At 35.3% G+C, this 27,014-nt stretch overlaps 1 protein-coding gene across 18 annotated transcripts in view; it reads left to right on the top strand.

Moving 5' to 3' along the window:
- The window catches only part of Adam22 (ADAM metallopeptidase domain 22), a 218,676-nt gene that overhangs the window by 179,038 nt on the left and 12,624 nt on the right, over nucleotides 1–27,014 (top strand). The window contains exons 24-31 of one of the 18 annotated variants that reach the window (XM_078040465.1): nucleotides 1,895–1,994; nucleotides 5,043–5,133; nucleotides 8,487–8,504; nucleotides 15,449–15,643; nucleotides 17,911–18,011; nucleotides 18,365–18,431; nucleotides 20,800–20,910; nucleotides 23,106–23,192. In XM_078040465.1, coding sequence (XP_077896591.1) covers nucleotides 1,895–1,994; nucleotides 5,043–5,133; nucleotides 8,487–8,504; nucleotides 15,449–15,643; nucleotides 17,911–18,011; nucleotides 18,365–18,431; nucleotides 20,800–20,910; nucleotides 23,106–23,192 — 770 coding nt within the window. Of the gene's footprint in view, nucleotides 1–1,894; nucleotides 1,995–5,042; nucleotides 5,134–8,486; nucleotides 8,505–15,448; nucleotides 15,644–17,910; nucleotides 18,012–18,364; nucleotides 18,542–18,603; nucleotides 19,034–20,799; nucleotides 20,911–23,105; nucleotides 23,193–27,014 lie in introns of those variants that run through there. The other 17 variants (XM_078040468.1, XM_078040466.1, XM_078040472.1 and 14 more) reach the window with 17 other exon arrangements.

The raw sequence follows: 27,014 nt of genomic DNA, 5'->3' as shown, positions 1-27,014 counted from the left end.
AAAATTTTGGTTCTTTGTCTTTTGGCATGTGATATGATTTTCTTTTTATTCTTGTGCTCAGTTCTTTGCTTGAACTGATTGTATTATCCAGGTGAGGGAAAGATTATGTTTTGTAATTTTAAGTCTTCAGTCTTGGTCATTACATGTAATATCCCTGAGAGAGATGCCAAGAATTTTCTTAGGGAAGTAATGTAATCGTTACTCTTTGACAAAGGATAGGAATTCCTTTGGCACATTAGAAAGGGAAGACACATAGTAAGTAGTTCTGCTGCTATAAGGGGATCTGTTAAATCATCTTTCCTTAATTATGAAGAGGATTTTAGAGAAAAATACTTTTTGGAGGGGACAATGGAAAAATAATGGAATTATTTTTGATTATGCAAAATAAATTTTCATATCTTCTTTATCTTAAAATTTGGGATACAAAATGCAGAGACCAAACAGTTCTATTAACTACTGGTTTAATGAATTTTAGTAAAAGAATGATAGACACAAATAAATCAGACGGTAAATAACATCCACATAATTTAGAACAATTATGCATAATACAGAAGTGATATATCCCAGATAACTTTAACTTAGAGTAATTCCACTCTCCATGACAAAAATTAAAATGGAGTATAGTCAATATTTTTATGTACTATATATCTTGTAATTGTGTGTGTGGGCTTGCAATCAGATGGTTTAGAATCCCAGCTCTGCTTCTTACTAGCTGGGTGACATTGGGTAAACAATATAGCTTCTCTGTGGCTCGATTTCTTCCTCTATAAAATGGGAATGATAATGGTTCCTACTGTATAGGATTGTTGTGAAGAACAGTGAATTAATACTTGTAAGGAACTTAAAACAGTACCCAGGACATGGTGAGTACTCAATGGATGTCAGCTGTGCCATTTATTATAATCACTGTACACTGGTATCGCTGTCTGTTCTTGTCACTGTATCACTGGTACTGTCATATGATATGGAAACTGATGCTTAGAGATCCAGGTGACCTGGTTAAGGACCCTTGGTAAAGCAACAGTAATGAAACGGGGACTCGGGTCCAGGCCTTTTGACTTTAAGCCTAAATTTTTTTATTCCTGCATAATTGTTAATCTTAGTCACATGTAGATGTGGATGTATGTTGTTTTCTGAAACATTAGATTGGATAAGGCAGAAATACCTGTGCAGTGGAACCTGCCTCTCAGTTAAACCTACTTAGTTCTTTCCTTCTTTTCAATACATCCAGTTGATTTGAATAATAGAATCTAAGTGTAGATTCTCTTTCTGAGATGGATAAATGAAGAGATTATTTTCCTATGATTTAGTGGTTGCTGTCATTTTTATGTGAATCTTTCTACTTTGTTTGTGAGAGTTTTTAGTTCCCATGGCCCTGTGGCAGCTGCCTTCTATAATTTGGGTTGAGCTGACAGGGTTATAACCTTGTGAAGCTTTATTCTCAGACCACTGCAAAATAAATACCAGGACTTCCTGCTTCTTTGTGGTCTTTTCTTTATCTCATTCTGCTTCCTAAAAAGTTAATAATAAAATTTTGGCATAAAGAACCTTTTATGGAAGAAAAGCAAGACTTCATATTGGATAAATAACAAATAGTTGTATTTTTGCTTAGTTTTTAAATTTCTCTCATAACAAGTTAATAAAAGTCAAAATAGGAATTTCATTGACTTTTTTGGACGTAAGATTAAGTCTTCTGCTGACATTTATTATGCCCTTTGGGCCAGCTGTTAGTCTAAGTGAGAAATAAAATAATTATTAGTAGGAAAAAAAAAGTATTAATAATTTTTCAGTGTCATATTCTCAGCATATTATTATCAGAAGTTAATTAGAGTTTATTTTTCATGCCTTTGTACCAGAGAGTTGATACTTACTCTAGCTTGATTTTGGATTTCAGGTTTGCAGTAACGACCTGAAGTGTGTCTGTGATACGCTGTGGACAGGTGCAGACTGCAGCACTTTGTTACTTCACAATGAAGGTCCAAAGACTAGCAACGGTAGATATTTAATTTGGTGTCATTATGTCATCTTTTTGCACAAGTAAATAGAGAACTTCCCTTTGGTCATTTTTATCTAAGTTATTTTTCTTTTTTAAACTTTATTTTTATTTGTTCATTTTTATGTGGTGCTGAGGATTGAACCCAGGGGGCCTCATATGTGCTTGGCAAGCACACTACCACGGAGCTACAACACCAGCCCTATTTAAGTTATTTTATGATAACTCAAAATAAATTATATATACATAATAATGAATTATACTATACAAGTGGGGTCCACCTTATGAAACTAATCATTTTTATCAAATTATAATTATTTACATGTTGAGTATTACCTTGTTTAATGACTTAGCCTTAACATGTCCTACTTCAGAGAAATTTTTCAAGTTTTCCACTTAACTGAGGCTGTCAACAAAACCTAGCATTTCTTTTGAATGAAGAAAATACTTATAGTTTAAAAAAAATTAAAAAAAAGAAAATACTTATAGTTTAAGGGGAGAATTTTATTTTATTTTTATCTATTTTGGTACCAGGGATTAAACCCAAAGACACCTAACCACTGAGTCATATCATCAGCCCTTTTATTTATTTATTTATTTATTTGTTTTGAGACAGGGTCTAGGCTAAGTTATTCAGGGCCCTTCTAAATTGCTTAGGATGTTCTCGAACTTGTGATCCTCCTGCCTCAGACTGCCAGGTCATTGGGATTACAGGTGTGCACCACTGTGCCTGGCAAAGGGAGAATTTTATATGTACACACTTTATAAATAAGAAAAAGAAAAATTAAGAATTGATTTTTAAAATTTTATTTTTAATATTCTTTGTTATAAAATCTCACCAACCTTTAACTACACTTCTTCAACCTGAACTAGAAGTATACGTTGGCCAAGTTTCCTGAAAGCGGTTTTTGGATCAGAAACAACAGGGAGACACATTTCTTAAAGCTGGGGTTGCTTGGGTGGAGAAGTGGAAATTAAATGCAGATAGTTGTAATAACTCATACCTTAAAGGTAAATGTCTTCTTTTAAACCATTTTATTGCATATTCTTTTGCATAAAATAATGCTAAAATCCTGAAGTCCATTTGCCTCCAAAGGATGAGAAACTTAAGAAATATATTACTTCTAGTCATCTAGACAGATTGGAAATGTTAGCTAGTGTGACTTTAATAAAGAAAGTCACAGAATGATTAAGATTTTAGGATCCTCAGACTTAGCAGCAGTAAGTGGTAGTGTGGAACTTGTTTCCATACTTAATGCAGAGGTGAGGATATTTATAAGCACATGGGTTTAAGTGACTTACCAAAAGACATACCATTACTTAGAAATAATCAAGACTAGCATCTAAGTTTATTTGTCCCTATTAAAACCCTTCATGAAAAGGAAGTGAGGACAGACATTTGAGGTCTTGGAATAAGAAAATCCCAGTGACCCAGAAGATGCACTGGCATCTGCATCCACCCCTGTTACAGGGGAGCTGTCCACTCTCCTCTGATGCCCTAGCATTGTTCTCCTGCATGACTCCTGAGGGCTCCCAGACTGGAGGACTGCTATTTTCTGCCATGGGAAATTGAAATCTCCAGTTACCCTTGATCACTAACCTTTGCTGTCTAGAAGGATGTCTCAGGAACAGACAAGGAAAGGTCTAAGCTGCTGTGGATGAAAGCCCTGCATACAATTAAACGTGGTATAAATCATAATTAGCAGTGTGGGAGCCAGGCCTTGGATGGGCCTTCTCTGCCTTTAGTCCTTTACATGGACTTACTGACTATGGGTTGGATTCACTGCCATGATCCTTTAGGGATCACATCTCAACCTGCCTGTTGATGGGTGCTGACAATGCCATCGCTCAGTCCTGAGTTTTGTCTGCCCTGTATTCTGCTCCCCTTTCCCTCTGCCCTCCTGGTGCCACCTCCCTCTTGTGCCACAATGACACCAACATCCCCTCACTAGACCATTTTTCCCTTTGGGGTTTTCTCCCCTAGGATGCCACAGCCATTGTTGTCCAACTGGGAGTGACAAGCCAGTACTTCTATCATCTGCACCCCTGAGTACTGATCATAGAAACCTGTAGATGTATTTTCTCCCTTAAGAAGCTTATATTCACTTTGAGAGACAAAATATCACACACATAACTTAGAGCAGCAAGGGTCTTGCATTAATTGTCAAAATGGAGTAATTTAAGTAATAACACTTCTAGAATTTCAGAGAAAGAAATAAGGGTCAAAAGGAACACTATAGGGGATGACAGCTTCTTGATGGGGGGGTTCTTCTTCCTGCTGAGGAGGGTGTAAGTCACCTGAGAAATTAAAGTGTAGAATAATTAGTGAAGAACAAAAGACAAAGAGTCAGAAACACATTTTCAAAAGCAGAGCTCTGATAGGTTTAGTCCACATGGGAGCTGGAACTAGACAAGGCAAAATGGCTCCAGTGGTTTATTAAGGGGGTACATCAAAGGCAGGGATAAGGTTTCAAGGGTGGAATCTTGCTTTGTGATGTCTTGCAGTCAGCAGGTTGATTGGCATCTTGGCTAGTCACACCCATCTCAGGTGTTGTGTGTGTGTGTGGGACATGGCAGAGTGGAATAGGAATTCACAGTGTCTCTGGGCAGTCTTACACAGAGGAAATGACCACTGGAAGTTCCCAGACATCAGCTATTCCTATTCAGTGGGCTTCGATGCATGGTAGCCCACATATAGCACATGGATGGCTCCCTACAGAACAGATTTCTTAAAATTCCTTCCTAAAGGGTACTTTCTTAGTATCATTCTTCTTCCATGTTTTAGTTTAATGACATAAGGTTTCCCAGAAAAATACATGGGAAGTACAACTGTGCAAAATGCACTTGGGCAAGAATTAAAAAGGAGCGTAAATTCGTTTTAAAAGGATTGATATGGCTTGCTGACATATGGTTGATTTTTCTTTCCTTTGAAACTCTTACTTTTTGTTTTAAACAAATAGTGTTCTTAATGTGATGATTACGAATTTGAAGAATGAAGTTCTGAAGGAATTTTATCTCACTGATGTTCTTTTTTTTTTTTTCCATCCAGGTGTTGCTGGCATCAATATCATAATAGGCATAATTGCCGGCACCATTTTAATGCTGGCCCTCATATTAGGAATAACTGCCTGGGGTTATAAGTAAGTGAAATGACTCAGTATTAGTACTATAAAACATATTTTGAAACACATTGATTAAATGAAAACATCTAGAAAGTTTTATCTTATTGGATAAATACGCTTGCATTGAAAAAACAGTCTGGCTCAACAATCAATGATAACCTTTGGCATAGTTAGAGGTAATAATAATTTTAGCAGTTTTTAGATTTTGAGACAATTCCCTTCTGTTCTGAAAGTACTGAATATTTTTTTTTCAAAATTACTGAAGTGAGTTAAAATCAATTTAAATTGTGTCTAATACAAAGGCTAGGTTTCTTTGCTTTTTAATGACGGTTTCCTTTACTTAAACCATACTCAAAATCTAGGCAAGACAGTCAGTCAGAGAGCAGCACAATAATAACAGTTATCAAAGAACAGAAGCAGCAGATCTCTTAATGAGCCATTCATCTCATTAAGGTGATACCCCTTGTCCCATGAAGGAGGCACAACTTTTTGTGATGTACATGAGTGTTTATGTGAAGAAAAAACTGTCATGATATTTGATTTGTTAAAATGAAAACTCCATGTTAAAAAAATCAAAAGCCTAATTCTTCCTTAAGTTTTATAGTGTAACTTACAACTTTTTGATTCTATATGTAAATTTTAAAAAGTTAAAAGTCATACTGCTTTTGAATATTTGATACTCTTAAACATTTTCTTAAGTAAATGCCTTCAAGCATTTATTTATAGATTTAATGTGTTCAGTTTCCTCTTTAAATACTTAGGATGTGAAAAATTTCTTTTGTCTACAAAAACTAATTTAAGTTTAGTAAGTTAAAACTTAAATATGGTCAACCTTTCATTCTCTTTAGTATTTAAACTTAAAGTCATATTCTGTCCATCTCTAATGACAATGTTCCTGTCCACCAGCCTTGGGTTTTTCTCCATTTGGAAGCCCTAGCACTTTAGCTCAGCATTCCTGGCATTATCTCATTTCACAGCATATTTTTCAGCATGAATTGAACTTGGGTCAAAAAAATGGGAATTAGAATATTTGGAATTTTAAAGTTATGCCATATTTTTTAATAGGTTCATCTTTGTTCTGTGGGTTGATATGTATCAAACTTTCAATACCTTGCCCACAGAAAGCATTATGTAATTGCTATAATTATTATCACTTATCATGGAGATGTGTAATCAAATTAAAGGAGACACATTTGAAAGACTATATGTCAATTGCTTGTAAGCTCTAAACCTTCAAAGAGTATCTTTGAAAAGGGAGCACAGTGACTTTACGGCCAGGATAAATGTTGTATACAGCCGGCATTAAAGACAGACAGACTCTCACAGAAGACTGTATTAACAAGTTGCCCAGACAGCATACTAGAGTGTAGTAGAGTGTAGCAGGGATGACATAGTGAAGGAGCACATAGCAGAGGAGTAAGCTCTGCTCTGATTAAATCTGCATCACTTATCTCTATACCAGTTCATAGCAGATGCTTATGAGCCTTTTTTATGTGCAGGTCATTTGGTATATTGCAAATTTACATTTGCACACTCTGACTTCAGCAAAACATTTTAAGTTTTAAAATCATATGTCTGTAAAGAAAGCTTTTCATCATATGACATCCCCTTACAACTGCAGGTGGGTAAGCTGCACCTTAGGTCACACTGTTTCCTCTACCTCCCTGATGCAGGACTTTTGAAGTAATTGCCATCACAAGCATTGCTATCTTGAAGCAGCTCAGTGGTTTCATTTGGTCACACGAAAATAGAAAGGATAATTGATAACTCTGGAGGGTGTGATTTTCTGCCACCTACTGATGCATGTGGATATTTCATCTTTCCAATCTTGTTCCAACAGACTTCCTGTTCAGAAAACATGAAACTTTTAACACTTTCCTTTTGCTTATAAAATTACCTGTGTCTGTTTATTGAAATAACCTGCTTTCTATTTGTTTCATTTGGGATTTTACTCTTTAAAATACACTTCTGAATACATACATTTTTCAGGTTGATTAAGGAAAAAGATAAATATTGTTCATATTACAGTATTCCCCTCATTAGTAATTTGAACCTAAATGATTAACACTTTAATGTTTCTAAATTTATTTGAATACATTTAGAAATAGAATGAGAATTTAGAAGTTTTAATAGAGGAATTAAACTAATAAGTGATATTTCATATGTTCTCTTTGAAAATCAAAAGCAGATTTAGGGTCTGGGAACTCATTTTTTTTCATTTCTTAGGTCTGCTTGTTAAACTTTCCACTCTTTCTTGAAGCCCTGGGTGGGGAATAGCAGGAATAGGAAATGAGAAATCCTCATCTGGAACTGTATGGCTCAAGTAATCAGCTTGAGGGAATAAAAAGCAAAACATGCTGAATGGAAAGATACCAGGCTTATATTCCCCCCATCCAAAAGTCTTCAAAATAGAAACTCATAACAAATGGGCACTTTTACCCTCTTGTGCCTGTTATGATCCTGATAATGTGGGTGGAGTGGATCCACAGGTGGAGATGCCAGGAAGGATATTCACGTTTAGACATTGTCCTTGATCTTAGAGGAAGGAGTCCCAAATAACTCAGTCTTCCATATATTCTAATTATGTCAAGAGAGAAAGTCAACAACTCTTGAAACTCACTGGTATTGCACTGTTACACCCTTCAGAACAATTTTTTAAGATCAGTTTATTTTATCATATGGCAAATAAACATAAGTTTATTTTAGTATTTGGTCAAATAAAAAAAAGACTAAACATGGAGCAGGAATTTCCAATGTGATACTTGAGTGAATAAGTAGTAATAACTACAAAGGTCATCCATAACAGCTGTGAATTAACTCACTCATTTGTCACACATGATGAAATCAAATGTTCTGGTGTGCATTTATGTTTTCCTATTTGAAATTCTTAGGTAGGAACAGCTATAGTTGGGGGTTTGTATTCTAACAGAAATACATTATGATTATTATTTCTATGAAAATATAATTAATTTTTACAAGTAACTGGATTCATCAACTTTATTATTTAAATCAACATATGTGTCTGAAAACCTGTATTTAAAATAGGATTAGAATTTTACTAATCACTAGAATATTACTAATGCTCAGTGTAGTACAATTGATGTTGTAGAAAGTTACTCTTTAAAGATTATTTATTTGTTTAAAAATGACAAATTATCTGACAAAAATGTCACCAGTCTATTGGTGTGACCTTTCCTAATGATAAAGTGTAATTTTTTTGTGTATTCCCCGTTTTAACTCTGCAATTCAGAATCTTCTAGCAAAGTCCTTTCAATTAATTCCAGAGCTTTTATGTAGAGTGCTCTGTTAATGTGCTTCCATAGGTAACTAATTCTTGTGTTTTTCCCCTTTCTCTTCTTGTTCATGAAAAGAAACTATCGAGAACAGAGGTATGTGATTAGATTAATCTGAACATGTAACTGAAAGGTTTAACCCCTGATTCATATCACTGGAATTCATACATGCAATTATAAATCAAATTCACTTTATTTTTATTCTACATTGATCTTGATTTTTCATGATATTGAAATAGTTTTAATTGTGTTATTTTTATTATTATATATGTACAGAAATTGAATTTTTCCATCAAAAACAGACTTCCTTCATGTTAAGTTGTCATGTTTGTTTACATTAGTTTATTGACTTTTCTTTATGTTTATGACACTCTTATTGCCTAATACTATCTGAGGAAATTTATTTTTCTTTGTTACTGTTGTTATATTAATAACTTTCATTCATAAGTGATCATTTATTTGACTACACTGTAGCTACCAGGGGAATGTTCTGGCACTTGGTGAAAATGTTATTTGTGCATAAGAAAAAACAATTTACTCTGATTAGGTGATCACATAGGTAGTTAAAGAAGGAATTTGCATAGTTCGAATCTCTGATTGTCTCCTGTACTTTTTTTATTAAATAAAAATTCCCACAGAGAAAATTATTCAACATAACTTTATAATCCATCTTTGGCAACCATATAAAAAGACATACAAAGAAATTTTGTTGTTCTGTAAGAATTGTTAATTTTATATAAATTGCCACATAGTGCTGGGGCATACCATTCACTTTTCACATTTAAAAAGTTACTAATACTATTAACTATGGATAGAAAAAATCAAAATGTCATGGAAATTAATAACTCAGACCAGGTCTTGTGTATCATACAGTATTTAGTTCTGCATTCAGGGTATTTGTGCAAATTGCTACCTACTTATCTTTTTCCATAGTTCTATTACTTGCCTGAGGCAGGTTAAGAATAAGATGTAATAAATGTGGTGATACTTTTCCAGTCTCTAACCACAACTTTCATTTTTTTTACAAATTGAAAAATTAAACTTTATTTTTCTGTATGTTTCTGTTTAAATCTAAAACCGCTGAAGACTCTAGCCATAAATATCTGTAGACTATCTGTAATTCTAAGATATCCACAAGGTACCAGTTAGCATAGGTTTAGGAAATATTGACCTTGCCCTGGAGTAACTAACACATCATTAATAAAAAACGTGAAACTGAGACAAAATTGACTAAATTTTGGAAACAAGTAGATTTCTTTGTGACTTGTTTTAAACTCTTTTAAAAAATATTTTTAGTTGTAGATGGACACAATACCTTTTATTTATTTATTTATTTATTTATTTTTATGTGGTGCTAAGGATCAAACCCAGTGCCTCACATGTGCTAGGCAAATGCTCTGACACTGAGCTTCAGCCATAGTCCCCTATTTTGAACTCTTGTGTCTGTAAGCACTTGAGAAAGAGCCATTTAGGTTTTTAATTGGGTTGAAATTGATTTAGTCATATCAGAAATCTAAGGTTGGTAGCTTTCTTCAGTGGAAGACAGACTTTGGTTGATATGACAGAGAATTTATGTTTGAGCTCCATTTCCAGAGGAACTAAAGCAATAATGTAATTTAATACTGCTGGATATATAAAAAAGAAAGCAAAATGACTCAATTATATAACATAAGCAAAGCCAAAAGAGTACTCTTAAGTTTTGTTGTCCCTAAGAATGCTATCCAGAATAAGGAAATTGCCCACACTTTACAAAAATGCTTTGTTTAAAACTATGCACCAATTTTTTATTCTAACTCAACATATGCATGGATACAGTTTAAAGCATTTTCACACTATGAATCTCCTGTATTTGACTAATAAGTTTTCACATCTTCTAGTGTTACTACGTCATCATTTCATTGATGACTACTCTTTTGGAATATTTTCAAATGACTACTCCTTTGGAATCTAGTACGTTTTGAGAGTTGTCACAACTACAGTGGGTATTTGTTTTATATATTTGATATAATTCACCTAAAGCTTTTTTTTTCATCCTTGTCCATAGCTAATGAATGTTAGACTTGTACAATAATTCTCAAAATGGAGATTAACAGTGAATGGACTTAAATCAGGAAGTTATGAATATATAGGTATCTTTTGAAGGATTTTTCTTTCTGAAGATATGTTAGGTTGTTTTTGTTTTGTTTTGTTTCGTTTGTTTGTTTTTCAAGTGCCAGGGATTGAACTCAGGGCCTCATACATGCTGGGCAAGTGCTGAACTATGGTGCTATACTTCTAGCCCTGACAGTACATGTAATGATGGAGAAGGGGTCAGGCCAACAGAACAAAGCATGCATTAGGAAATTTTTAGTCTTGTACAATTATTTGTAGTCATTCAAATAAATATCTGAGTTCCAAAGGATGATAAGAAGTAGAATTAAGAATTTTGGGTTGTCATTGTCTTAAATTAAGTTTTTCCTGTGATGGGAGGAGCAATTGACAAGGAATTAGGAATCTAGTATGAGATATTGAGAAATCACAAGTTTCCTCAACTCTGTAATCAAAAAGAGTTCTTTGTAATCTTTAAAGCATTATGGTAAAGAGAAGTTATTTGTATGGTTTCTAAAGACTTTGTGTTTCTCTGATCTTCAAATTAAAGAGGTGGATGTTGTTCTCAAAGAGGAATGTAGCTGTCCTCAATCTGAATGAGGCCCACCCCTACCAGCTGAGCTGGTAGAATTGGTGAACATGAAGGTTTGCTTTGACACCAAAATCAAGATCTAATAAGTATGTAGTGTCTCAACATTTTCTTATTAAAAAAAGTCAAATGATACATAACTTTCAATTTATTTGAGGAGACAGGCAAGTAATTCTGTAATTGAATGTGACAACCTGATAATTTTCCCTCCTGAGAATGTGTCCTCAAGGTTTTAAGTATATTAAGGATTGTGTTGTCTGTTTACTTGCAAGTTGACAAAAAAGATGAGAAGCAAACCTATTTTCTTTCTTTTTGTTCACAAATTGCTTACTTAAAAGAATAGAAGCCCTGTTCTGGGACCAGTGGAGGCAAAACCCCACTCATGTACAATCAGTTGAAACCTGTCAGTGTCACCTTATGAAGCATATATCCATGGAACCAAGGAGCCATGCAGAAGCTCCTTTATCCTTTTTCTTTAAATTTCCAGGAAAAAAAAAACTCCACACTTTTCACTTGATGTTATTATTTGTATCATAGTATAATAGCTTTAGGATTTAGCAGTTGTGACAAGAATTATAAGTAGGTTTTAGTTTTCAGGCCTGTTTGTAAATAGAGTAAGAAATAATAAGTGAACTTAGATTTATAAAACATCCCTATTCAGCTGAAATCCTTTTCTTTTCTGAAATGAACATACATTACTATGATTAATGAAAAATAGAATATAATAAATCATCTTTCTGATCTATGGTTTTATCTTAAGCAGTCTACTCTTTTCCACCCCCATTTCTTTCTTTTTTTTATTTCTTTTTCTTTTTCTCTCTCATGTTTTAGGCACTTTGTTTTCTGCTTGTGGACTTCCTATCTTTTTTCCAAACCCTTCTTGGTTTCTTTTAATATTATTTCAGTGATATTTATACTTCTGTTAATATACTATTTTAGAAAATATTGGTATACCTTGAACAATACTTCTTAAAATAGTAAATTAACAATTTCAACAAGAGAAAGATTAAGACTTATTTAAATTTTTTTATTTCATGTTCAGTAAGCATAAGTATTGTCAAAATTAATATTAAAGATCAATGGATGCTTTTAGGAAAGATCAGACTTCTCTTATAACAGGATCAACAATTTGCTTAAAGACTTTTGGGGTGATCCCAGAAGTCTCTTTGAATGTTTAAATTTATAGTGCTCACATAGCTAGATGATTTATGAATATAAACATGTTATCTTCTAAAATAGAATAAGAACAAGAAAACAATAACAATGAATACTGTAGTCCTAGAAATAAATAATAATTAACAGTTTGTATGAATCAGCTCCTCCAAAGTCATTAAGTTATAGGGATTGTTCCTTGTGTTAGAGAATAGGATTACCTTCAAAGAATGTTATCGAATGAGATGCATCAATTCAAAGCACAAATTGGTATGAAAATGTGTAGAGAGGAAAAAAAGACAATCTGTAATTAATGTAGGAAGGGATGACCTTTGAGGAAAAAGAACTTAATTACATAGCATTCATTTTGGTTATTATTTACCAAAAATCAAGTACATGTCTAAAATGTTTGCATATAATATGAGAAATATGAGGTGATTTTTCCTGTTATAAAACCACTAGCCAGGCCATCGACCAAGGTAATCACTTTCAAATTCAGATTTGAGGGAACATGAAAAACACTCAAAATGTAGGAAGAAATCTGTAAAAATTATTAATAAAGAATTAGGGGGAAAAGTTCAGTTTAAAATTTTTAAGGGCATTATTTAATTGATTTTTTATGATGTTTCATAACAAATGATGTTTTTTATTATTATTTTATTGACCCTGGGGACCTAATATTCTCTACTTCCTCTAAAACAAGAAGAAATAGTTTTTTAAAAATGCATAATGAATATTTTTAAAAGATAAATTTATGGACAGTGAAGAATATTAAATATTATTCTTAAGAGTTTTTTTTTAAACATTCAAAACCTACCACAGAAAAAAAGTATGAAAACAAGTTGCATCCATTCCTTGTGGAATTTTCAGGAGAATGTGGAAAATTAGTTTCTGTATGTTGGAGACTTTATAGGGAACATAGGTAAGAATCAAATCTTGCTGGATTGTTAAAGGAGGTGGTGCCCCAGAAGTACATTAAATTGAAACTCCCTTTCAGCTCCTTGACTGAAGCCCATAGCTTTTATGTCTGCCATTTAGGATGTTTGTGCACTGTGTAAAAAGGGACGTGACCACAGAGAAGTTACCTTGAAGAGGTGGTAAAACATTCTCAGTCTAAGACAAAACAGAACTAGGTTCCAATGTGGGAGGTAGTCCATCTGCACATGCAGTATCAGAATGCCAGGGTAAATACCTGAAAGCCAAAAATCTGTGAAGAAAAGGTCATTTGGGGAAAGAAAGTAAAAAGAAAGGTTCGGTGTGGTTCTGAGCTCTTATATAATAGCTTGTTTTTGTTTAATTTGAATTTGTTGAGGCACATCTCATTGCCTTCCTAAGATCATCATTAAAGGTAATAGGGAGAGAAGGACTATATTGGCCATCAATATTGTTATTGGACATATGATGCTGACATTCTGTAGTAATCTTTTTAACATACTTATATAATACAAGAGGGAAGTTTCTTCCATGAGACAAAATATGGAACTCTGATTTTATTAAGGGCATTTTGTTTTTCAAGTATTGAAGGAGTATGTTCCTAATGTGGGATAAAACAGAAAATATGAATAGAGATCAAAGATCTCTTACAAAGGAAAATATATTGTTTGTTGTTACTATGAACTGAACACTATAAGTATCAAGACTTATATATTTTCCCTATAAAATTAATTTTTCATAATAACCAGGAAAAAGAAAAGGTAACTGTCATGAGCTGAAGTCACTTATAGAATTAAAAAATATATATTTTGGAGGAAACTATATGAAAAAATTATGGGTAGAATCAATATTATAACCTAGTTAGTGAGAATTCCTTTTATAAATTAAAATATAGAGAAGTAGCTTAAACCATACAAGTTAAAGCACATACTTTTTATTTCCATTGAAAACTTTTTGAGATTTTTAGAGATGTGTTCACATAGCATTGACATAATATGACATGGGATGTACAGTCATCAGAAAACAAATGATGAAATATTTTATATATTTACAACAATTTGGGAATCAATATAGACAAGCAGACATCTGAAAGTGGCATTTGGGGGTTGAAATTTAGCATCAGTAAGTAACCAAGCTTATCATAGTAACTAAGGAGAAACCAAACATGAAAAAGGAATTAGCAAATTTGTGCTATTGTTGGAGATTTATTTATTTAAGTGTAGCTCTGTTTAAAATTCTTAGTCCAGTGCTAGTTTGTGCCACCTTCAGTAATAGCGCTGGATGAACTGAGTCAGGTTTGGGTGAAAGTTGTCTATTTGGGCGACACACACTGGCAGGTGATCCGATTGGCACTGTGAGAGGGTTGACTGTGGGGGCGGTGGGGCTATATAAAGTTTCTATCTGGTTCACTTAGAAGAGGTAATAAAAATCTGTACCAATTTTAGTTTGTTCAAAGAGAGATGAATGGGGTTAATACCTGTGCAGATTAAACAGCTGTTCTTGTTCTCCTACCACAGTGGAGATGGAGGATTGCCACCCACTGTCCTCCTACAAATGTCCTTCCATAGTCTCCACAGAAATTCAGTTAACTGTTCAACCCTTTCTTCCTCCTATTAAATGATCTTCCTTCACATATTCAAGTGTACAATTATAAAATTACCTTTTGATTCAACTCTGAATCTTCTTTTAATTTTTTTTTCCTTTTTTTATTTTAAATGAACAATGGAGCTCCACATGGAACATTAAACTCTAATGAGAATTTATCTGGATTCAATTATAAAATAGCTTAGAAATTAATGAGTTCTTTTAAAATTAAATCAAGATTACGTTCATTTTGTTATGTTTAGAAATCATGAATAGTTTATTCATCATGGTGCAAAAAAACCCCTCAAAACCTAATTGCTTTGTCTGGGTAAGAACTGTTCTACTATGTGTGCTTCAACATCAGTTTTTTAAAATTGATACTTAGCTAACATCTCTGAGTATAATGAAGTTACAGCGAAAAAACAAACAAACAAAACTCATCCTCCCATGTTTTCCCTCTCAAAGCAATGCTTTATTCATCCAACCTATAAAGACTTCAGTGATTGCATTTCTGACTTCAACAGTTAGAACGACTTTAATTTGTCACAGTTATTAATAATCTTATGTGTTGTTATAGATTTGATTCATGTAGATCATTATCCCTACCTCTCTTTTTCCTAAAATAAGATTTGTATATGTCTGTGTTCATGTGTGTGTCTTGTTTTCTGACTCTGAAATGTTTATTATGCCTTAGACAGTTACCCCAGGGAGATTATGTAAAAAAGCCTGGAGATGGCGACTCTTTTTATAGCGACATTCCTCCTGGAGTCAGCACAAACTCAGCATCTAGTTCTAAGAAGAGGTCTGCTTTTCTGTCGCATTTTCAGATTTCTACCTGTTCCATCACACATTATTCCATTAGTCAGAACATTTCATTATTTTGCAGCAGGTTTGATTACTTCTTCCTTCTTTCTTGAATGTTAAAAAATAGTATCCTTTGTTCTTTGATTACTCTGCTTCAAAATGCCATATGCTCAAAACCACTTGACCTATAAATCAGGCCACAAAATTGAAACAAAAAAACAAAATAAAATAAACAATAATTCTAAATCTGTTTGGAAACCTCGGGGTCTTTCAGTCTTGCTCTTATATAGCTTAAGAAACTTTGCATAGTACTTAATAATTTTAAATGGTGAGCTTTATGTCATGTTTGGTAGTCAAAGAAAAAGGTTACTGTCATGCTTCAATAAAAGCAGTTAACATAAATTGGTAATATAAGTGCTGCATTTACTATTTTTTAATTTTATATATATCAAAGCTAAGCTCGCTGTGAAACAAAGATTGCTTCTTTGTGAATCATGTATTGAATATTATAATTTTGCCTTTTTTTGGAATGATTATTTGCAGACTTTTATAACTTACACCTCAGTTGACAAATTAATTTAAGTATGCTTAATAATTGCCTGAATTTTATAATAATAGAGGTGGGATTTATCTATTATTTCTGTCTTGAACTCTGATGATATATTCTTATTCTAGCATCTTAAGGTGTATGACACCATTTAAAATTCTGCATGCTTTAAAATTGCTTGAAAATAAATGTGTAGAAGAAACAAATAGTTGGAATGTTGTAGGGAATGAGACATACCACATTGAAGGAAGCTAAAATATTCTTGTAGAAGAATTTCTTTAACTAAAAAAATGGAAGTAGGGGGAAGGAAAAACGTTTTGGTAGCCCTACTCGTGACTTTGGGCACATTTGTTGCTTTGTAGTGTGAGGGTGAAACACCTAGTTTATTGAGACGAATCTGATGTCTTCTGGTATTCTAGGGAGAGTGAATAATCTGTAAAAATTCTGCAGTGGTGCTCAGTCTTTATCAACATTGATCAGAAAGGTGAATAGAAGGAATTGGTGAATTCTATGTGGAAATTCTATGCGAAGGATAGTTTTCACTTAGATATCAGAATTCAATGCAAAAGATGAAATGCTACATTTTGACCCGCAGAAGGGTGTTTTAAAAATTTTTAGTGTTTTAATTTATTGAGGGATTGATGGCTAAGAAAAGAAGATGACAAAGATTTACTTGAATTCTCTCATTATATAAGTATTTTCTTGGTCAAATGCAAAACTTTATATAATATAGAAAAAAAATAGAGAAATCAGTGGGTTCCAGAAGGATTTCTGGATTTCAACATGATTTGCTTCTCTAAGAAGCAAATCATGTTGAAAAAGTTCCAACCTACAGCATTGATGTGTACCAGTTGTGCTGAGTTCCATGTTTTCACTCATCAGCAGAAGACTCCCTTTAAAGTAGGTATTATTAGCAACTAACCAGAGTGACATATGAAAAATATTTTTAAGTATAGTACTATTTTATCAAATACCTAAAAAAGAGCTTGAAATATTCATTTGAATTGTTAGAAATTTTTCAGTGGGTTACTATTTTTAACCAGTTAAAAATACATCCAACTGTTAGGCATTTAAGTATACGTAATTTGTCAAAATTCTTTTGTTATGTGGTACAAGGTAGGTGTATAAATTTTGCTTCTTGTAGCTAATTCATTTAAAGATGGTAGGACACAATTAACAGAAGGGCTGAATGGTACATGGGCTTTGTGAGAAAGAGTTCCATGGTAAACATCTGATTTCAGTTCAGTTATCAAACAACTAACTGAAATGTACTACACATCTTTGGAATATATTTGGGGAGAAAAATGCCAAATCCAGAAAACTAAATATTACTTTGATAAAGGTTAACTAGGTTCAGTTAAGCAAATCTTAATGTAATCTCTTGGAAGTCCATGTTTGCATAATATTGGAATGGAATCCATTGCTTTACAATTAAGAAACATCTATGGTGGGACCCCATTATAAATGCTGCTGCTGGGGTTATGTAACTGAAATACACAGCAAATTTGCCATTTGTGGTTGCTGTGTTCTGGGGCAGGTAAATTGGCTTGTATCCTGTCCTGATACTTTTCAAGTATAGACTATTGTAATGGGGTTCCATTGTATTTGACTTTTCTTAAATTGAATGTTGTGTATTTCTGCCTTTTTCATGAAGACTTTCATGTTCTCGTCATTCTTTCATTTCAGATTTTTTTCTTGATTTATTTTATTTGATGCACAGTAATGCTAAGAAGTTTTGCTTACTAATTTCAAAAAAGTTAATTTGCTTACATTTTTGAACAATATGTAAATATTTTCAATTTCAGGTCAAATGGGCTCTCTCATTCTTGGAGTGAAAGGATTCCAGACACAAAACATATTTCAGATATCTGTGAAAATGGGCGACCTCGAAGTAACTCTTGGCAAGGTATAAGGGTAACATTCTGAATTCATCTGTAGATCCAGCCCAAGTTTTGTATTCTGTGCTCCCTGGATGTAAAGATATGTTATTTCCTGTAAGCTCTTTAGCTCTTCTCCCAACAGAGAGGAAACGTATTTGGAATGAGAGTCTAGTTTTGTTTTCCATGGATGGGAAATGATGGGATTTGTCAGCACCAATGTACTGGATACATTGGGAAGGCTGTAGAGTGTGCAGCGCCCCCTGTCTTCTAGGGTGGTGCTGGTTTTGAATCATACCCATTTAAAATACTGTATAATGAGTGATGGAGCAATCATTTATTATTTGGAAATCTAGCTATAAACCCCCTTTTTTTTTTCCAGGTAATGTGGGTGACAACAGAAAGAAAATCAGAGGCAAAAGATTTAGACCTCGATCTAATTCAACTGAGTAAGTCTGAACCTCTAATGGAAAAAGGCACTGCAAGGTCCTGGGCAATTAGTGTCAAATGTTAATTAAGCTGATCATCAAAGAACAGTAAACCATGCTTCTGGTCTTGGTTTTGTCTTTAAATTCTTTTTTGCCCTTTAAAAATTAACCATGGCTTTTCTCTTTTACATAGGCATCTCCGCAACTGTGCCCATACCAATATTCACTGCTAGTGGGGGGCTCGCCCTCACTGTGAGCCTTTCCCTCCAGTCACCTGCCATGTGGTGTCTTGGTTCCCTTTGAAGGGAATTTTGATAACATTCCTTTCTTCTCATCACCTGGGGTCCAGCCATTTCAGAGGGTCACCCTTCCTCTCCCCAGTACTCACACAGCCCTGGAAGCATCAGGGGAAAACTCCCACCAACCTAGACCATGATGGTGCTCAGGTCTGAAACCACCGCTCCGAGGTCGTCATGGCTGCAATCTAAGCATTCTCTCAGACTAATGGAATCAGTTTCCCTTTTAAATTTTCCTTCTGAGGACATTTAAAAGGGCATTTACCTAAACTTGCACTTTAACTGAATCATTGTCACTAAATGCAACATTATTCATTTTAAATGATAGCCACGATTTTTTTTTTTTAGTGCAGGTGGGGTTGGAAATATATTTATTTGAATCTTTTATAATGAAGTCAACACCATGCACTTTTTTCTTTGTTTTTCTTTTTCCACTTAAGAAATTACAATCAAAACAAAGCTTCCTTAAACCTTTATCTCCCTTCATGGAATGAGATGCACTTTTAGTAATCTTTTGGACCCACCTTGCTACTTGGTTTTAATTACTTGTGCTTTTTAAAGCCACCCAAGTTTTTCCACTAATTTTTCACTGTAGTGGTAGTTATTATCCCCAGGATCTCTACTGCTTCTTCATGCCTTAATATTTTAAAAGTCTGAATAGCAGGTGTTTGTTAACTGCTCATCAGAAACTTATGTTAGCTTTTTCCATCGTATACCCTAGCTTTTTCAGTCCAGGAATAATAACATTGCCCTGAAATTTGGACCTTCCACCTGAATTATATTGTCTTGTAAGTGACTTATCCAAGTTTACTGGAGGATCCTTAACCTTAGAAGCAATAGACAATTTCAGATGATACCATTGCATGGTCCAGAATGGCATCATAGAACTCCATCATAAGTAACTAATCTGTTAGAGTTTATCTTATGCATTCCCAAAGCGCTTGGATGCTTTAGGGCTCATTGTGGATAAACTCTTCTTGGAATGTTATTTGATTTGTTTTGCATGAGGTCACCTGGTAAGAGCTCCTTAGCTTCTCAGTTGCTTATAAGAGTACAGATAAAACTGTAAAATGTTCTATAGAACTTCCTCTGTATATTACTTAGTGTCTTAATAATATTTCCTATAACAAGGTTTCAACAACTCCCTAGTGGGGACAAAAAAAGTTCCATAGTATGTTAAAGCTATGAGTGTAGCACCCAAAGAACATTTGGTGTTTAACAATGTTTATACAGTATTTCCTAGAGCAGTCATTTATTTTTTAAAATTTGGGGCAAAATTTGCACCCACAACATGAGATAAAAACTATAATACTATTGATAGTATTTTTGAGAAATCTTGATACAAGATAAGTCAGTTATAATATTGAATAAAATGTCATAATAGAACCATAGTTAGGGAGAAATATTAAGGATTCCTTCAGATTTTTTCAGCATTTTCTGCTGTGGTTTCATGACTGATGCTAGTTAAATGGAGCCAAGTTTGTAATGCTGATCACTATTCTCATATATCTTCTTGTATGGAAATTCTCTCTCTATATATATATATACACACACATTTATATACTTCTTTAGAAATAAGGGTTCCTGGGCTGGGGATATAGCTCAGTGGTAGAGTGCTTATTTAGCATGTATAAGGACCTGGGTTTGATCCCTAACATCATAAAAAGATAAAAAGGAATCTTGATACATAGCCTCTCAAGAGTAAACCTGGCAAACTTTTTATGTGTTCCATATACAACTAATCCCATTTGCTTCAGATATAGTAATGCCATTTGTGTGACCATAAGTGCAGGAGAATGACCACAGGAAAACATCTTTTGTTTTATTATTTTTTTTTTACATCAGCGGTATTTTAGGTCCATTATTTCAACATTCCCTTAAGTACCTTATCATCCCAAAAGATGATGAAAAATTGGGACAGAAATTAGAACATGCATCACAAATACATGCTGTGCTCATTAACAAAATAAAATATCCTCATTTGTTATTTTATTTTCCCACTCAAACCTCTTGCATCTTCCTCACTGTTGTACATGATGTAACATTTTTTTTTTTTTGGCTTAGACTTTGTATTATATATTGTGTTTTTACAGGAGGGAGCCCCAAGCACCTGAGCCTGGGCACTCCCTCGCCCAGACAGTCCCATCCCAAGTCATAAGCCCAGGGGGCTCTGACAGCCCCCAGACAGGGAGTCTGGATCACAGGTCAGTCTCACCTGCCCCTTTACTCTGGGCTGCCACTTAGTCTCCCTCCAAGCCCCTTCCTTGGCTGAGAACAGGGTCATTTGATCTTTGGCCGAGCCCCCATGTCTGCTCAGAGGTGCTCCTGGTCCAGCCAGCAGCAGCTAAATTTCCTCTGCTCTTTCATCCTGGAGAATGTACTGAGCTCTCCTATCCCGTCTGATGCATTTTTTTTTTTTTTGCATGTTGCGCTACAAGCCAAATCAAAGCACGTAGGCAGGTTTATTGCAGTTTGATAAAATCCCATCACTGCAGCCACCATGACCTAGAGATGTTAGGAAGCCCACTATGAAGGCACTTTAATGGGCAGGTCCCCAGAAGGACCAAACAATTTGGAGTTCTCTTCAGTGGCTCTGGTGACGTGATCACAGCCTTCTGAAATGCTCCCTGAAACAGAGGACAGTGTCCATCAACTGCAAGACCAGCCATGTGATTGTAGCTTTCATGGAACCACCATGGTACCAGCCCTTTGAGTTTCTAAGGTTGTCAGTGAAAGGAACAAATGTCTCCTCCAGAAGTGGCCGTCTGCCTGTGGGAGACTCAGTTTGCTGTGGGGCTATGATTCACCTGATGACAGCTGCATGGGCTTTTTCTACAGTTTTCCCCAGGCCAGAGCATTCACAAGCCTTCATCAGTGGCTGCACTTGCTTTTTGACTTTTTCTTTTGGTTCAGAGTCTCAGTGTTAATCTTTATGCAAGTTTTCATTGGCTATCTCTGCGAAAAGTGCAAGTTGGCAATGGTTGTGGCTAAAGGAAAAATTAGTGTGAGTTGCTCCTGAGTCAGGAGACCTTATCTTAGCAAAAATGGTCTTATGAATCTAAAAAAGTTGCAAAGCCCTTCTTTCAGGAGGGCATCACGATGCTCTTTTGTAGAGTACCTTCGTTATGGCAAAAAATGAAAGAAAGGGCTATGGAAAAATAACCTAATTTTTTAATGTAACTGTGGAAATGTGATTTGGATCTAAATATATTTACAAACAGCTCAAGAACTAAATGTGGAGGAAAGAAGCAAATGTTAAAAACAAACAATGTGTTTTTTAATTTCTTCTTTTTCGTTTCCACGTAATTTAAGTTTTACAAAGCTTGGATCTTCATTGCCTATCATATCTCTAAAAGTCATTTTTTAAAAGTGAAAACCCATTCAAACCCTCAAATTCGATCAATACTGAATTTATTAAATTTATATTATTTTACGAGGGCAAATTCTAAGGGGATGTGTTTTTGCTTGGCCCCCAGGGTAAAAATAAAAGGAAACTCTAGGCCAAAATACAACTACAGCTCTGACATTGCTGCCCTTATTGTTTGCATAATCATTCTGATACAGTAAGTGCCATATCCATCAGGGAAATTCTCACTAAGGTCATCATTATTCTCTGACAGTCATTCACACAGTGTACCATCAGACATTCAGAAGGCAGCTCTGAGGGCCATTTCCTTCATGGCACCATGAACACTTCAATCTGGAATGCACTGAGGAGAAAGAAACATGTGGCCACAATTAAATTACTAAACTCAGCTTTAATATCATGGAGGCCTGTTTGGACCCACTTTGTGGAGCTCCGGGAGCAGAAGAGCATGGGACCTTTTTGGCTCTTTACAGTGCTGATTGGGGGGGTCCTATATGTTGATTCCAGCTTGGGATATATATACTTCAGGGACTAAGACAATGGCCATATAAAAGCCTTCTTCTCATGTTGTAATGAGAATTTTGCTCTTTTAAATTGTTTTTGGGGTTTTATATGCTCAAATACCAGGTTAAAATTGCAGCTGCCTGAATATTTTCAAAAAGCACCTTTATTATTTGAAAACCAAGCTGCTGCATGAGAGGTGCCCTGGGAAAAGCCACTTTGGAGGTGGGTGAATGGGGCTGCTGATAGTGCCGTGATTGAAAGTGAGTTTCTGATTTACTTTGGGAAGCCACTGGAAAAAGCTTTCCCAGAATTGTCAAGTACGTTCTCGAATGCCCTGAGCCTGTTGTAGCTGAGATTATTCTCATGCCATTGTATAAACTGCCTCATAACCACCCAGCATCTGTCCTGGTTTATTTGCCATAGTCACTTGCATATGGAGGGTGAAGACCACTTGCTAAGCTTGTGCTGTGTATTTTCAGATTTTCTATCTTGTTCTGCTTTCTTTGTTCCTTCCATTGCTTTCTGCAGGTATTTAAATCCATGGTTCAAAAGAGACTATAATGTAGCTAAGTGGGTAGAAGATGTGAATAAAAACACTGAAGGACCGTACTTTAGGTATTTTATAAATTAATTTTATATCCTTTTCAAACTCTCCCAGCACATACAAATACTGTAGTGTGACTGGTTCTCTATCTTGTATCTCCTAATACAAGTTCCTAGAGATGGAAAAGGGTCCTTGTTTATTTGCTGCCGTTTGGAAGGGTTGCCATTTAGTGCATGTCCCTATCACCATCTTGAGCTTTTAGTAGCTTTCTCTTCATTTTACGCTGTGTAGTGTTCTATGGGCATGAAACATACTTTCCACTAATAAAGAAGCACTATTAACCTCAACAATTTAATTTCCAGAACGTAGCAGTTTCTTAATGCATTTTTTTTTCTACTTACTGCCTAAGAGGGCACAGTACATACAAAAACTCAAGGAAAAAACACACAAAGACGCTAAACGAAATGTAGTGGATTTCACTTGAAGAAGAAACAATGATTTGATCTACCTTGAAAAATCATTGAGATAATATGAACCACATGAGAGCACGTGGAATGAGTTTAGGTTTTCTTTGTTCATTTCAACCATTTGCTACCAGAGAAGGCATGTGCTGAGAGGAGTGTTTTATGGATTCTCAAGAAAGCACCTAAGAAATTTTTCATGTAAATCAAAATGTTGTCTGACACATCAGATAGAACAGAAAGCAGAGAGGAAACATGTTCTTGACTCACAAAAGAGAAGAACATTCCTCCATTTTAGAAACTGTTGAATTTATTCAACTTGTTACAGCTCTGTGTAACATTAGAGATCAGAGAAAATTTCCAAGAGCTCTTAATGGATTTTTTCTTTTTTGCTCTTTAGAATATCAAAATGGTTTCCTAAAGGTAAATGTCCACTCTGTATCTGACAGATTCATGGACAATTATGTGAAGCAGAAATAGGCTCAATTACCCTCTCGTTTGAGGACAAGTTAACAATGAGCTTTCATAGTACTTTTGACCATGACTTGGGTCAGCACTGAACAGATACCAAAATATGTCTGTATATTTAACTCTCAGCACCCATGTAAGGTGGACTTTCTCTTCCAGTGTACCATTTAGTTTAGACATGTATAGTTTGAGAAAATGATTAGACCTATCTGCATTCTAATTTGATCCATAACATTTGCATATACTCCAAGGAAAGCATAACTCCTGCCTGCTCACAAAACTACGTCCTGCTTTTATACCCCATCCTGCCCTCCTGCCCCGTCCTCTGCTTGTCCCACACTTTGCCACACTGAACCTCATACACATACACTCACATTCAAACATCCCACCCTCACCTGTAGCTCCCAAGATGGCCAACGTCAGGAAGACAGGTAAGATAATTTTGAATGTTCTTGGGAATCTTGGCTCACCTGCAGTCCTATTACTTCTTCCTATGTTACTCAGGCTTGTGGGCAGATTGTAATTTGTACCAGCCATGGAACCAAAACGTAACAACTTTGGTCCTATGTGGGTTAGGGCTTTTATTCCCAAATGGCCTTAGCATTTTGGCAGCAATAATCTGTGAAATGGTACCCCGGAAGAGTTGATTCACCTCCCCTGGGTGAGCTGAGTAGTTTTTTTGTGACTTTAAGAGAAGAGTTCACATTTCTTAAAATCAGCACCCAGGTCTGCCCAGAAGCTGCATGATTAAACGCAATTTGGATGGGGAAATGCTTTTGCACCCCCGGTTGCACGTGCAAAGCTGCAAGGGCAAGTTTAGAGGGTTCCTTTATCTCCTCTTTAATATGAGATGTTGGTTCCTACAGTAGATCGTCCCATTAAAAATTTGTTATTAAAAATCTGTATTTTTGTTTAAAGTTCAGTGGATGGCTATGACTTAGTTTTCATGTTTGGATAAAGGTTATACTGTTAAGACTTGAAAATCAACACAGAATTTCTGTGAAAGTGGTGAATAATTGAGATGACCTAGAGCTTGAACACCACAATTCTAACATAACAGGACAAGCCTTGCATAGGAGGCCTAAAGTGCATCCACATCTTGGCTTATGCTTTGCCAACCCTATGCTTCAGCTCAGATCTGCTTCATCTGCCCCAGGTCATTCAGGATTATCTCTCCTACCAAAACCAGCAACGAGGGCAAAGTTCACTTTCTTAATCAGCCAGAGGTGTTGGGTTTGTGGCATTGTTATCAATAGGCAGTGAGGACTTGGCGACTGCATCAAACTGGTCCCAACGGTAGCCTAGCATTTGAAACATAGCATTTGCTCACTATGAAGAGTAAAGCAAATGAATGCCTACAGATTTGGAGGGATCAGAGTACCTCCATTGTGCTCCTTACCCAGTTCTCAGATGATAGTAGTTGGTCAAATTGTCCTCACCATGTATTCAGGGCATCAGAAGAAGCAAGGGAAAACAGGGCAAAAGTATTATCTCACCAACCCAGATGCTGGCAGCAGTTCTGCTGGTGCTGGTGCTTTACAAGCTCTTAGAAGGCATCTGGGGATACCAGCTGATTGCTTACTTCATCAGTGGGTTTTGGATCCATTTCCATAATCTTATGAGAAATGTAGTGTTTCTGGAAATAAATGAACCACAGTAACTATCACGTATCAAGTGCCTACTCTATATCTTTATTTCTCATCTCATAAGGTGTATTCTTATTCCCTTTTTATGGATAGAAATCAAGGCACAAGAGTTACTGAAGGTAGCCTATCAACTGATAAGGGTCAGAACCAGACTTTGAGACTGGCTCTATCCAATTCCAAAATCTACTCCCTTTTTATTCTTTTGCATTTACTTAAAAGGTGGATACTGACTGCTTAGATCCTATCCAAGGACAATTAAATCCTTCTGATCTGGCTATTACAAAATTTGCATATTATCACAGTGTATTAGTGGGCTTATGTCCCTGCCATGTGACTGGCCTGGTTTTGGTCATCCTGAGGGGTAGAACTGAACTGAGATTGCCTTATAGGCCTATCTATAAAAAACAACCCCAGAAAGTCTGATGTGGCTCCAGATGACAACACTCAATTGGCACATAAGCACAGCCTTTATTTTGCAACTCCAATGTGTGCTCAGTGTAGTTACAAGGGTTTTTAAAGTGTAGTAATGATAATGATTAACATTTATTCCAGAGACTGACTATGCTTTGTAAGTGAATGAGCTGGTTTGGTACTGGCTATAAGTGATAGCCAGACTGGAACTGAATGTCTTCCTTAGACCTTTGTGAGAAATCATGTTCATTTTCCCTAAACATTTACTCTCCCCTGTTCTCTACTCCTATTTTGACTCCTACCCTGGTCTTCTCCAACACCCCTCCAGGACCTGTTTCCTCCCTCCCCCACTAAAACTGTCCTGGTTGGTATTTCTTTTTTCCCTCTCAGGGTTCAGGAAAGTGTCAATTAGCTAGACTATTAATGTGAGAAGTAGTTTAGTGCAATTTTCTTGGGGTTCTAGAGAATATCTCCTGGTCTTATTTTTACTCTTTATTGACTTTGCCCACAGAAAGATATTTGAGAGGAGAACTGGGCTTTAGCGCCTCTTGTAAATGAAAAGGCTTGTCATTTGGACCCCTGGCCAAGTCAAGCCTGATATGGCTGTGAAGCTAACAGCCCATTCTAGGCACACACACAAGGCAGCAAATTAAAAAGAGGACTTACTTTGCATGATCCCTAAAAGAAAAATTTGGTTATTTGCTTTTATACCTCACTAGCTTTCCTGAACTTGGGTTTATTATAGGTAATGATTGTTTAAAAAGATGAACCCAGGTTGATAGCCTTCATTTTAGAAAGGTGCATTTAATAAATGTCTAAATGCAAAAGTTTGTCTTCATTTTGCACATACTGAATTTGTTTCCTAGAGGTCATAGTCCTATTTAAAACTTTTTACTTAAATTATTTA

Source organism: Ictidomys tridecemlineatus, chromosome 2 (genome assembly GCF_052094955.1).
Source record: "Ictidomys tridecemlineatus isolate mIctTri1 chromosome 2, mIctTri1.hap1, whole genome shotgun sequence".
In the NCBI taxonomy this organism is placed as follows: Eukaryota; Metazoa; Chordata; class Mammalia; order Rodentia; family Sciuridae; genus Ictidomys; species Ictidomys tridecemlineatus.
The sequence above is the reverse complement of the archived record's forward strand: the minus strand, read 5'-3'. Positions and strand labels throughout refer to the sequence as shown.